At 61.0% G+C, this 13,740-nt stretch overlaps 1 protein-coding gene across 1 annotated transcript; it reads left to right on the top strand.

The window, feature by feature from the left end:
* The first annotated feature begins 8,082 nt into the window (after nt 1–8,082).
* Nucleotides 8,083–10,663, top strand: CD248 (CD248 molecule). Its single transcript, XM_027090337.1, has one exon. The coding sequence runs from the start codon at nt 8,093–8,095 to the stop codon at nt 10,385–10,387; it is 2,295 nt and encodes a 764-aa protein (XP_026946138.1). The 5' UTR covers nt 8,083–8,092; the 3' UTR covers nt 10,388–10,663.
* Nucleotides 10,664–13,740: the final 3,077 nt, after the last annotated feature.

Raw genomic sequence — 13,740 nt, 5'->3', positions numbered from 1 at the left:
AAGGACACACATACATTTTTGATGATGCAAAAGAGGTCCAAGTCCTTCTCCTGACTAATCTCACCCCCTGCCGTGGCCTATCCCTGCCACCACTCAGCTACCCCACCCCATGGTGGACCCTACTGGGGGCTAGGAGTTGCTGAGAAGACCCTCTTGGGGGCGTGGTGACCCCACTGGCCAGACAGAAGGCAGAGGCCGGCAGCACTGGGTGGGGAGGCCTGAGCTCATCAGATTCCAGCCTGAGTGATTCACGGGAAGTGCCTGGGGAAGGGGGGGGGGACTGGTCCAGGGGCAGGGGCTTTGGAGGCCTGGGTGGGCTTCAGAGCAGAGGGTCTTGGGTCCAGAGCAAGCCTCTGGTCTGGGAGGGGGGCTTCCCGAGGGGGTGGCCCAGACTGAAGGGGTGTCTGCTGGGTCTGGCTCCTGGGAGGGGCTTAGGACACAGATCTGAGTCGCAGGATGAGACAATCAGTCCCTCCTGCCCACCCCGCCCATGGCCTGGGCCCCTGACCCCGTGCCTTCCCGGCCCCAGCAGCTGGGTGTCTTTAGCAGGGGTTAGGCCAAGGGTGGGGGGGCAGGGGTGGGGTGACCTTCACGGCCATCTTGGCCCCTTGGGCCCTGGGGCAGGCAGCCCGAGTGGCCCCCAGAGGCCTCGAGGGGCTGGACCAGCCTGGCCCAGTCGGGGCCGACAGGGTTACAGACCCTCACTGCCCTGCCAGGCAAGACCTCTGCCAGAGAGCTGAGAACGCGCTCCTGTCCCAGTGCCAGGGATGTTTTCCTGCTGAGATGCAGCCCTCTGCTCCTGCTGCCCCCGGAGCCCCTGCCTCCCAGGCCGGGCTGATGCTCAGAGGACACAGCTGCTCCTGCAGGGTGACAGAAAGAAAGAAAGGAGGGGACAGGGCGGGGGTGCAGGAAGTGCCTTTCTTGGAACTCTGCACCAAAATAGCCCACTACGTTCCTACTCTGGGTCTCAGTGTCCCCACGGGGGAGGTGTGTGTCACCAAGGAGACCCTCACCAGGGAGGGGCCTGAGCTGACCTCAGTTTGGCTTCTGCCCGCCATCTTCCCACCCCTCCCACCCCTGACAGCCCTCACCACCCCCGCCTCGGGCTCTGCTCCACTTTGAAGTCCTAACATAAATACCATGTCTGCTTGGGTTCCCCTTCCCGGCCTGGTCACAGCCCCCAGACCTGGCTCCCACCCCAGCCAGCACTGGGGGTGCGAGCTGGGGGAGAGGAGCGAGGGAGGCCTGGACCACCCAGGGAAGGTGGCGAGCCAGAGACCCGGGGACAGGACCAGGGAGACAGAGCGGGTGAGATACCAGAGATGGAGAGGGGGGAAACAGAAGAGGGCAGAGAACAGAGAGACCCCAGAAACCAACAAGGTGACAATGCTGGGGACAGGAGAGGAGAAAGAGGGACCCCAGAGACAGACAGGGGAGCTAGAGACCCCGACAGAGAGGGAAGAGAGGAACAGGGAGGAAGAGACCCTGCAGTCAGAGGGAGGGACAGTGAGACACAGAGGTCCCCGGGGAATGTGAACGGGCAGGAAGAGAAGGGGAAAGTTCCAGGTGCCAGTGGAGACGGCAGGGGTGGAGACCAGGGTAGCAATGGAAAGAATGTGGTGGAAAGAGAAATGTCCCTGGAGACAGGGTGACCAACCATCTTTGTTTGCCCGGGGCTGAGGGGGCTCCAGGGACACGGCACTTGCAGTGCTGAGACCAGGCAAGTCCTCAGCAAACGGGGAAGAGTGGGTCACCCTGGGTGGCAGGCCTTTGCCAGATGCCACAGGGATCAGAGTCCACTCGCATATGTACCCTTCACACAGATGAGGAAGCTGTGGCCCGAGAAGGGCCATCCGGGACGTCCCTGGAGCACATGGCAGGGCCAAGGCAGGACCAGCTTCAGGGATGCTCCATGGAGCTGCACGGGCAAAGGGCTCCAGAGGGAGGACAAGAACAGTGAGGGCCGGGAGAGCACCTGTCCTGGGATCCCCAGGCTCGGGTACAGTCCCCGCTCTGCCTCCGCCTGTGTGACCTAGGGCAAGCCTCGTCCCTCTCTGGGCCATGTGAACACTGAGCGGAAGGGCCGGGCCCCTCTAGCTCTGATGGGAGCTCCAGGACTCATGGCCCCCTGGGCAGATGTGGCCAGATGTTCAGGTCAGGCATCTGACAGGAGAGAGACTGGGGCTCCAGCTGGGCCCAGGTTGGGCAATCCAGGGGCAGCCATATGCTTCTCCCCTCACAGCTGTGGGCACACGTGCGGGCCCTCGAGGACACACACGTCACCCAGCTGTGCACACCCACAGTAGTGCCAGGCTTTCACAAGCGTGCGCGTGCGCACACACACACACACACACACACACACACGGTCATGCACAGACACCAAGGTACATCCACAAACACACAGTCCCTCTGTATGACAAAGACACCTCTGCCCCACCTCAGCCCCCTCCAGCTGTCAGAATCCTTTACCCCAGGGGCCAGGCCTGGAAGACAACACTTTATCCTGGGTCCCACCTTCTCCAAGCCTCTCTCTCCCACCCTGTCTGGTCCAGCAACACACCCCTCCTGTGGGTCTCTCCCATCCAGAAGCACACAGGGTGTGGCACAGCACGTGGGGCAGGGGAGGGGGCCGCAATCAACCCCCTCCTTCCCAGATTCCCCTCCCTCCCCACTCCTGCCCTGGGACCTCTCCCACCCAAGACCAGGCGCCTCCCGCCCACCCGTTGGCCCTTCCTCCTGAAGCCTGAAGGCTGGGGTGGTTTGGGAAGAATTTAGAAATGGAGAGAGGTGGGGGGATGGGGACAAAAGAGAAAGGAGGAAAGGAGGTGATTTGTACACAAAGCAATGTGCTGGCTCAGCGGCCCTCATGCCAATGCTCTCTAGGACTCCTGCCCCGGGGGGGGGCGCCCCCCAATCACACTCGGCTCCCCCATGCTGGCTGCTCCACTGGGCCCTCTGAGGGCCAGCCCCTCTGCAAGCCGCCTTCACCCCAACACCAACAGGCCCACATACTGCATCCAGAATCACCGTCTGGCTTGTCCCAGTAGCTGGAAGACAACGTTCCTTCTGGGGAAGTGGGCTTCTGTTTCCATGGCCCTCCTGAGGTGAGCTCTCTCCAAAAGGGCCATGATCAGAGCAGGGAACCCCAGCCTCCTGACTCCCAATGTGAGTCAGCCACGCCTGGTGTCCTGAGCTGTCCCCACCCCAGCCAGGGAGACACATTGGCCTCAGGCCCCAACGGAGAAAACAGGCTGTGTGGTAACAGGGAAGCGTCACGCATGCTGCCTGCTGATGGTGACCCAAGCTGTCCCGTCCTCCTGGGCTGCACTCCTAAGATCCATAGGGTTACATTCTGAGTGTGCCATCCATCACGGTGGCAGCTAATTATAAATTAGCATTTCTGCCTGATTCCCTGTACCCAATCACGCATCTAAACATTTTCTCATCCACACACCCATCTACTTAGCCATCTATCCATCCATCCACTTACTCATTCCTAAATCCATCCATCTATCCATCCATCCACCCATCCATCTATCCATCCATCCCCCCATCCTCCAAGCATTTATTGCATCAGTTAGCATCTTCTCTGTGCTATGGGGGAACCAAGATGAGTCAGGTTGAACGGGACTGGCATGAAAACCACAGCAAGCCCCCCTCTATCCCCTCACCCCCAAATCCATGATGCTGTGCCCACTATATACCTTCTCCTGACGAGGGTAGGAAATTCTTTTTTTTTTTTTTAATTCATTCATTCATTCATTTGTTTATTTTTGGCTGGGTTAGGTCTTCATTGCTTTGCATGGGCTTTCTCTAGTTGTGGTGAGCGGGGGCTACTCTTTGTTGTGGTGCACGGGCTTCTCATTGCAGTGGCTTCTCTTGTTGCAGAGCACGGGCTCTAGGCGCCCAGGCTTCAGTAGTTGTGGCACGTGGGCTCAGCAGTTGTGGCTCGCAGGCTCTAGAGCTCAGGCTCAGTAGTTGTGGTGCACGGGCTTAGCTGCTCCGCGACATGTGGGATTTTCCTGGACCAGGGTTCGAACCTGTGTCCCCTGCATTGGCAGGTGGATTCTTAACCACTGCGCCACCAAGGAAACTTTAGGCAGCCTCCACCCCACCTCTCCCAACATGTATGGCCCTGGGGGTGGGGGGTAAGTGAGTGCTAGATGCCCATCCAAACTGGGCACCCAGGTGCATCTCCAAGTCTCATTCTGTACCTACCAAACCCTTAGTCTTGTTGGGGTCAGGGTGTCCCACTCCTCCCCACTACCGCCCGCCTCCTGGCTCAGGCTTCCCTCCACTTGCCCAGCCAGGCCATCTGGAATTTGGCCTTTGACCCTCCTCCTCCTGCCTGCCCCCCAATGCCTCACCCCCACTGAGGCTGTAGTCCTGACCTCTGATCTGACCCACCCACTCGCCAGACGGCCTGCAGCCTCCCCTCAGACGCCCCAGCACTGGCCATTGCCCGAATCATGACTGGGACCGCCACACCCTTGGACCAGGCTCCGGCCAGCCCCCGCCCGCCCCTGAAGAGCCTCTAGCGGCTGCCTTCCCCAGCCTGCCCCGCCTTGCTACCCAGATCTACAGCCAGCTCCCTCCCCTCTCCCAGACTATTGCAGCAACCTCCTGACTGGTCCCTGGCCTCCAGTCCCCCCTCCACCCACCGCATACCAGCCACAGGGATCTCTCATCACGCCTCTTCCCCGTGACCCCCATGATGGAGGCCAGCCTTCCAGGGGCAGCTCCATCGCTTTCCAGGCCAGGCCTCTACCCCGTTTCTGATACTTTCTCTCCAGTCTGCACTGTCCCTCTAACCCTAAACCTCCCTCCGGGCCCGGCAGAGTCCTTTGTATTCTCCAAACACATCTTGAGCTCTCCCAGCTCAGTAACTTTGTCTAGGCTGTGCCTTCTTCCCATCATGCCCTCCTTCCATCCTCATTTCTTGACATCATACCCAACTCTCAGACTGCTCCACCGACTCCTCAGGGCACTGCAGCAAAAAGAACTGGAAGAAGGGTCCGAGGCCTTGGTTCTGGTCCCAGCCCTGCCACACACTCTCTCTGAGACTCCCTGGGCCTCAGTGTACCCACCCACAAAAAAGCTTGCCGATTTCCAGGGATCTCCCAGGCCTGGGATGGTATGACTTCTGGGGAAGGCTGGGTGAATGTGGGGAGCAGGTGGGCTTTGGCTCCAGGCAGAATCGCATCACCCCCCCTGCGTTGCCCTGAGCCAGATTCTTCACTTAGCTGAGTCTCATTCACTCATTCATGCGTGCATTCATTCATTCTTTCGTTCAGCAAAACCCATTGAGCAGCATCTGTGGGCCAGGAGCTTTCCAGGCTCAGGGGATACAGTAGGGAATAAGACAATGACCCTGCCCAAATGGAGCTCGCAGTCTCCTAGGGCTGGAGTTCTCCACTAGGGGCAATGCTGCCCCCAGGGGACATGACATTTGGCAATGTCTGGAGTCTTTTTTTTTTTTTTTGGCCGCACCGTGAGTCCTGCGGGATCTTAGTTCCCCAGGATGGAACCTGCGCCCCCTGCAGTGGACGTGTGGAGTCTTAACCACTGGAACACCAGGGAAGTCCCAAGGAGTCACTTTTTATTGTCCCAGCTGGAGGGATGCTACTGGCATCTAGACAGAAGCCAGGGATGCTGCTAAACATCTTACAATGCACCACACAGTCTCTAGAAAGTATCATTACCCAGCCCTGAATCTCAATAATACCGAAGGCGAGAAACCCTGGCTATTGGGGAATTCAGGCCAGCAAGCAAATATATACCACGTCAGATAGGGGTAAGTGCAGAGGAGAAAAATGGAACAAGACCAGGGGACCAGGGAGCCCCAGCGTATGGCGGAGGAGGGTGGTGGTCTGGGATGTTGATACCTGAGCTGAGACCTGAAGAAAGTGAATAAGCAGAGACTTTGCATCTTTCGGGAAGAGTGTTCTAAGCAGAGGAACAGCCAATACCAAGGCCCTGAGGTAGACATGTGCCTGGTGAGTTTAAGGAACATCCACAGGCCAGAGTGGCTGGAGCAGAGGGAGTGAGGGGAAGGGAGAGGGATGAGAGAGGGAGTTTGTGGGGAGATCACAAGAGCCTGGAGGCCGAGCGTGGTAAAGACTGGCCTTTCTTCTGAGTTGGGACAGGGGCCTCGAGGGTTCTGAGCAGGAGGGTGACTGGATCTGACTTGGGGTTTAAAAAGATCCCTCTGGCAGGATGGAGAAGGCAAGAGAGAGACCAGAGGAGAGGGCGTTGCACAAGTCTAAATGGTCAAGGGTAGTGGCCAGACGTGGTGGCAAAGGGGTGAGACGCAGTCAGATTCTGGATCTGTTCTGAAGGTGAAGACAACAGGATTTTCTGAGAGATTGGATGTGGGGTGTGGGAGGAAGAGGAGTCAAGGATGACCTCAAGGCTTTGGGTCTGAGCCAGGGGAAGGATGAACTGCCCCGCATTGACTTTCCTCTCATGAGAAGGGGGATAATTCTCTGTGCTTCACAGATGTAAACCGTGAAAGAATGACCTTCCTGGCACATAGCAAGCCCTTCTAAAGTCCTGGTTCTCAAGGGGATTGGCCGCGTCTGCAAGGCCAGCCCTGCCACTGTGAGAAGGTTAGCAAAGCCGCCCTGGTTCCATCCCCCCCGCCCCCCAGATTTGCTCAGAAGACTAAGGAACATTTGTCTCATGCTTTGCAGCTGACAAAGCACGTTTGCACACCCTGAGTGCCGTGATACAATAGCCCTGCTGAGCTGAAGGGCCCTGACACGTTAGCCCCGTTTTGTAGGTAAGAAAAATGGAGACCCAGAGAAGGTCAGCGACTTCCTGCAGTCACACAGCCGATTGTGGCAGAGTGGGAAGCCGGATCAGGACAGCACGCTGAGGGGCAGAACCTCTTCTCAGCATCCCCGCCCCGGCTCAAATTTCTGCTAAGAGTGCAGTGGGTGTGCACGGGTTAATCTGACAACCAGCTCCCCAGGGACCATCCTGAATAATGGGCTCAGTACACATGCCTCCAGAGGCTTCCAGGAGGGGCGGGAAGAGGACCCCAGCCAGGCCTGCGCAGCAGGCCCTGTATGGGGGCAAGGAGGGCTCCACACATGTGACGGCTGTGTCACACACACGTGTGTACCATTGTGCGCCCCATGTCCATACGTGGCCTCTCACCAGTCCCCTCCCAGCCAGCCCTGTTCACCCTGCCCACCCCCTCCCCCATGCACCCTGCCCTCCTGCAGTAGGGAGCCCAGAGAAGCATTTCCTGTTTGGGGGCCGCCTCCTCCCCCTCTAAGTCCAGATTCCCAGGGCCCCAGGCTGAGCAGAGGTGAAGGGAGGGCAGCCCCCTGCCCCTCCTCCTTCCCTGGCCACCCCCAACACCCGGTCCAGCTGGAGCCAGGAGGCTTGAGGGCAGAGGTAGGAGCTCAGTATATAAATGAGGGCTGCGGATGCCCACGTCTGTGTGATCGAGGTGCTTCCCACGTCCAGGGCCTGCATGCGAAGGTGGGTGACTTCCTGTGTTAGGGCCTGCAGAACGCCACACCACTTTCGCATGTACACCTAAAGCGTTTAGCATGTCAGAGTATGTGCAACCTGGGACGAAGGGACAGAGTATCGAGAGAGTGCTCTTGTGTGTGGAGAGGAGTATACACACGTGTGTGATGTGAGAGCGTGAGTCAGAGCATGTTTCCACACACATGACAAGCAGTTGTTCACGGGTGTGATGAGGTCAGTGTGTCCCGATTGGGGTCTCTGTGAGTCTCTGGGAAGCGACCTCAACCCTCCGCCAAGAGCCCCAGACGGCGCTGGAGTTTTCTGAGGGTCGTCCAGCCTCCTCTCCTCGACTCCCGGCCTGTTAGCAGCGCCTCCTCCCCTCCCCTGCCCCCAATCCCAGCACCCCCCACCCCTGCCCCCCGCCCGACTGCTTCCTGCTCTGGCGGCCCCCGGGGAGCGAGAGAAGGGAGCTGGCAGCGGCCCCAGCCCACTCCTTACAAGGCCTGAGCCCGGCCCGGGCCCGCCCCCGGCCCGCCCGCTGGAGGCCCCAGTCACTCCCCCTGTCAAGAGCGGCTGCCGGCCGGGCCCGGGCCAGTCAGGGGGCGTCGCGATGCTGCTGCGCCTGCTGCTGGCCTGGGCGGCCGCGGTGCCTACGCTGGGCCAGGCCCCCTGGGCCGCCGAGCCCCGCGCTGCCTGCGGCCCCGGCAGCTGTTACGCGCTCTTCCCAAGGCGCCGCACCTTCCTCGAGGCCTGGCGGGCCTGCCGTGAGCTGGGGGGCGACCTGGCCACGCCGCGGACCCCCGAGGAGGCCCGGCGCGTGGACAGCCTGGTGGGCCCCGGCCCGGCCAGCCGGCTGCTGTGGATCGGGCTGCAGCGGCAGGCCCGGCACTGCCAGCCTCAGCGCCCACTGCGGGGCTTCACGTGGACCACAGGGGACCAGGACACGGCCTTCACCAACTGGGCCCAGCCCGCCACGGGTGGGCCCTGCCCGGCCCAGCGCTGTGCGGCCCTTGAGGCGAGTGGCGAGCATCGCTGGCTCGAGGGCTCGTGCACGCTGGCCGTCGATGGCTACCTGTGCCAGTTTGGCTTCGAGGGCTCCTGCCCAGCGCTGCCCGATGAGGCAGGCCAGGCCGGCCCCGCCGTCTACACCACGCCCTTCCACCTGGTCTCTGCAGAGTTTCAGTGGCTGCCCTTCGGCTCTGTGGCTGCCGTGCCGTGCCAGGCTGGCAGAGAAGCCTCTCTGCTCTGCGTGAAGCAGCCTGACGGTGGCGTGGGCTGGTCGCGGACTGGGCCCTTGTGCCCCGGTACTGGCTGCGGCCCGGACAACGGGGGCTGTGAACACGAGTGCGTGGAGGAGGCGGACGGTCGGGTGTCCTGTCGCTGCACCGAGGGCTTCCGGCTGGCAGTGGACGGGCGCAGCTGCGAGGACCCCTGTGCCCATGCCCTGTGTGAGCAGCAGTGTGAGCCTGGAGGGCCACAGGGCTACAGCTGCCACTGTCGCCTGGGTTTCCGGCCAGCCGAGGATGAGCCGCACCGCTGCGTGGACACAGATGAATGCCAGATTGCCGGCGTGTGCCAGCAGATGTGCGTCAACTACGTTGGTGGCTTTGAGTGCTACTGCAGCGAGGGCCACGAGCTGGAGGCTGATGGCATCAGCTGCAGCCCCGCTGGGGCCATGGGCGCCCGGGCTTCCCAGGACCTTGGGGACGAGTTGCTGGATGATGGGGAGGATGAAGAGGATGAAGATGAAGCCTGGGAGGTCTTCGATGGTGGCTGGACAGAGATGCCTGGGATCCCGTGGATGGAGGCCACGCAGTCACCTGACTTTGGCCTGGCCTATAGACCTAGCTTCCCAGAGGACAGAGAGTCACGGATGCCCTACCTGGACCCCACCTGGCCACCCCCGCTTAGTGCCCCTAGGGTCCCCTACCACTCCTCAGTGCTCTCTGTCACCCGGCCTGTGGTGGTCTCTGCCACACGCCCCCCACTGCCTTCTGCCCACCAACCCCCTATTGTCTCTGCCACGCGTCCACCCCTGCCCCCTGTCCCTCAGCCCCCCGTGATCCCTGCAGTACAGCCAGCTTTTCCCTCTGACCACCAGTTCCCCAAGATCTCAGCCAACTCTCCAGATCTGCCTTCTGCCCACCGACCCCCCGTTATCTCTGCCACACACCCAGGACCAACCCCTGCCCACCGGCCCCCAAGTATCTCAGCCAAATATCCTGAACTGTTCCCCGCTCACCAGTCCCCCATGTTTCCAGATACCCAGAATGCCACTCATTTGCCTCGAATCCCAGCTAACCACGCCCCTCTGGTCACCACCTCCAGCGCCCGTCAAACGCCTGTGACCCCAGATATCCCGGTCCTCAAAGCCCAGGCCACCCACCATCCCATTACTTCCACTGTCCAATCTTCTCTGATCACTACCTCCAGGCCCCCTGTGTCGCCTACCCATCAAGTCCCCGTGCCTGCTGCCACCCAACCCCCAGCCTTCCACACTCCCCTGCCCCCAGAGAGCCCCACTAAACAGACCTTACTCGCTAGCCCGACACACTCCCATTCCAAAGCCCGACAAGTCCCAAGGGAAGGTACCCCTGACCCCAACCTGGCCCCGTGGCTGCCCTCGGCAGTCCCCACAGCCCTGGGGGAGGCCAGTCCAGCAGGCCGCAGCCGCAGGGATGATCGGTGGCTGCTGGTGGCACTCCTAGTGCCAACATGCGTCTTCTTGGTGGTCCTACTTGCACTGGGCATCGTGTACTGTACCCGCTGTGGCCCCCACGCGCCCAATAAGCGCGTGACCGACTGCTATCGCTGGGTCACCCACACCGGGAGCAAGGGCTCAACGGAACCCGTGCCCCACCGGGGCAGCCTCACAGGGGTGCAGACCTGCAGAACCAGCGTGTGATGGGGCGCAGCCCCTGCTCTGTGGGGTGGGGGAAGGGCCATGCGTTGGACACATGGGCCAGGCTGCACCAGGGACCCACGGGGGCTGCCCAGCTGGACAGAAGGCTTCCTGGTCCCCCGGGCCCAGCCAGGCTCCTCTCTCAGTCAACCGCTAGACCTGACTCTTGGGAGCTCTGTTTCCTGGCTCAGCACTCACGACGGAGGAGATGCCGAGGCCCCCCAGGACCTCAGGGGGTGGGTTCTGGGGTCTTCTCCAATAAACGGGGTGCCAACCTCACCCAAAGCTCCTGACCCCCATTGGTGCCTGAGGGGAGGGTCTGGGAGGACTCAGAAAAAAAGAGGGGATCTTCCTTCAGCTTTTTTGGGCTCCCCAGGAAATAAGGTAAGACTCCTCAAGGCAGGGTATGCTTTAGAGATTCTCAGGGAAACAGGAGCCCAGAGAGGGCAGAACTTTGCCCAAGGTCACACAGAGAGCCTAGGAGTGGGAGGTTCGGCATGAAGAGAATTTCATATTGGTTCCTCTTTTTACCATAACTCTTAGAAGGTGGGACTGAATCTGGAATGAGGGCTTCTGCTGAACTGGAGCCAAACTGGGGTTTAGGGGGTCAAAGGCAAGTTCTAGGCCTGGTGATTCTGGGGAGTGAAGGCGGTCTAGAGAGTCAGCTCTGGTACTTCCCTTCCCCTCCTCAAAGGCCGCCCAGAAGTTGGTGTCTGGGGCTCAGGCGGCTTGAGTCAAGGGTGCTGTCACCCCCCTGGGTTGTAGGCGATGGGAGGCACTCCTCTCTGCTCTGGGGAGGCGGTGGGAGTAAGAGCCTAGAAGCTGGGCTGCGGAGAGCCAGGAGCCCAGGAGCGAGATCCCACACGCAGCTCCCTGGGCAGCCTCCTGAGCAAGGCCTTCCCATCTTGGGCCACACTGTGCCCTTCTCTGTGTGGATGGTGCTGGGAGAGGGAGAACTGCAGACCGAGCAAGGCTCAGGCTGCTCCAGGCTGAGATGTGCCATGAACGGGAGGAGGGGATGGTAAAAAAAAATCACAGCCTGTGGGGACCCAGCAACCTCCCTCATCCTGGGCTCATTGCCTTGGGGGGACCAAGGAGGGGGAGGCGTGGCAGGGGGAGGGGAGGGGGAGGCGTGGGTTCCCACCACCTCTGTGATTTTTCAGTTGCCGCTTCTAAGGGACCTCTAACTAGGACGGAGCAGAACCACCACGACCACCCGGGCAGGCGAGGAGGGGTGACCCAGAGCCCCCTTTCCTATGCAGTGCCCTTTGCCACCCTCTGACCCCAGGGGCTGGGCCTGGGCTAGAAGGCTGAGCTGGGCCCCAAGGGACCAGGAGAGGAGGGGCGGGAGTTGGGGACGAATAGAGGCGCGGGGTGGGGGGCGGCACGGAGGGGGCGGAGGGAACGCTACGCACCGCCCCCCCTCCGCTCTCACGTTCCCCTAACTCAAACCAGACGCCCCCGACAGATCCAGCCCAAGCTTTTAACGTTGGAGGCGCCGCCGGAGAGGTTCACTGGATGGGAGTGGGGGTCGCGAGGTGGTCCAAAGGCCTAGGTCTGAGAAGAAGGTGGGGGGCGCAGACTGGGGGTTGACAGAGCCTGCCAGGACGGGAAGAACTAGAGCTCCCTCCTGTGACCCTGGGCAGGAGATCCACAGCGCCCCGAGGGCAGGAAGGAGTTAAAAGCACTGCTGTCGGAGGGCGGGGATGGGAGTGGGGAAGGGGGCCCAGAGCCGGCTCTTTGTCATCCTGTAATGAGCACCAGATGCGGAGCTGCGTGCGGCCCTAAACAGACAGCCTCCCAGGGCAGAGCCCCCACTAGCGCCGAAATGGGGCTCCGCCCAGACCCAGAGCTGCGTTTGAGGCTCCGCCCACTGATTCAGGCCCCGCCTCCTCCAGGCGCGACCCGGGCCTGCACTATCAGCTTGGCTTCTCGGAGCTACGAGCCACGCCCACCCACTGCTGTCTGGCGTCCCCTCAGGAACTCTCCAGAGGCTACGCCCACCAAGGCCACAAGCCTCGCCCCCTGCCGGCTCAGAGGTTCTCGCCGAGCGATTGCCCCGCCCCTCTGCTCTATCAGCTCCGCCCCGGCCAAGGCAGTACCTAGGCCCCGCCCACCAGGGCCATAGCCCCGCCTCCTAAGCGCAGCGTGCGCTAGGAGACTGGAGGTTATTAGTTGCAGCTTCCAGGAGGTATGAACTCCGCCCAGAATTTGCACATTCTCCTCACGCAGCTCCGCCCTTTGCAGAGCTGGGGACTAGGTCCACGAGTGTAGGGAATCCCGCAGAGACATGAACTCTGTCCGGTAGAGATGCAAACTCCGCCCTCCAGGGGTTCACCGCGTTCCATTCTAGCTTCTCTTCAGGCTACACACCCAGCTACAAGCCACGCCCCCCCCCAGCATCCAACATCGTAGGGTCGGGACCCCAGACCGGCCTCACCAAGGGAAGAGCTCCGCCCACGTATGGCTAACACACTTTCGCTTCTTACTGAGGTAATGGCCCACCTACACAGAGCCCCAGGGCCCTCCCACTAAGAATGCCCAGAAGCCCCGCCCTTGATGGTCCCTTAAGTCCCGCCCACCCAGAGCGCTGCTCTCTGGGGCTTTGAGCACAGGCATCAACCACGCAGAGAAAGTAACCCAACCTCTCCTCTCAGGCTCCGCCTCCTGTTAATGTATAGCCCCACCCACCCTAGGCCCCACCTTCTCAGGACGGAAGCCACGCCCGCTCCGGATCTGGGACCCTCGAAGTCCTCACTGCCTCTGGGTATGCTCAGACTACTGGGTCCGAACCCTATTGACCAGGATGCCCCTTGGACCCGACCCGGGCGCCCACTCTCCTTCCCTGCCCCCGGTTTCCGTTCGTCTAGATCGCGGGTTCTTTGGAGGGAGCTCCAAGACGGTATCAAGAGTCCGGCGGACGGTGTCCATGAATGGGCCTTTGGCGCCACCTACCTTCGGTGGCTTGAAGCCACCAGAAAGCCTCAATCCGGCCTCTCCCAGAGCACACTAGTGTTCAATGAATAGTTGCTTAATTTATTAATTGTTTATTACTGTAATATCTGCCGAGTTCCCCCGGCAAAACGGCAGATCTGCTCGCAGGTGCCCTCCGTCGTATTTGGAAGACCCCAAGACGGCTTCACATTGGTCCTCAAGCTGAGGCTGTCCCTGCCAGTCTTCATAGCAGCTGGTGGGACTCTTGCTGTTCTTCCTCTTGAATCCTGTTTCCCGGGGGCGAAAGAACAGCGTCTCACCTGGGGTCAAGAACTGTTAGCGCTGGGCCCTCCCTTCCCCCAACTAGCGCTCGGATGTGTGGACACCTTTCATAGGGGTGTGTGTTTAGCGGGAGGGAGTGG

The sequence above is a fragment of the Aethalodelphis obliquidens genome, unplaced genomic scaffold (assembly GCF_003676395.1).
Source record: "Aethalodelphis obliquidens isolate GAN/ISIS:26980383/991018 unplaced genomic scaffold, ASM367639v1 scaffold69, whole genome shotgun sequence".
Lineage (NCBI taxonomy): Eukaryota > Metazoa > Chordata > Mammalia > Artiodactyla > Delphinidae > Aethalodelphis > Aethalodelphis obliquidens.
The sequence above is the reverse complement of the archived record's forward strand: the minus strand, read 5'-3'. Positions and strand labels throughout refer to the sequence as shown.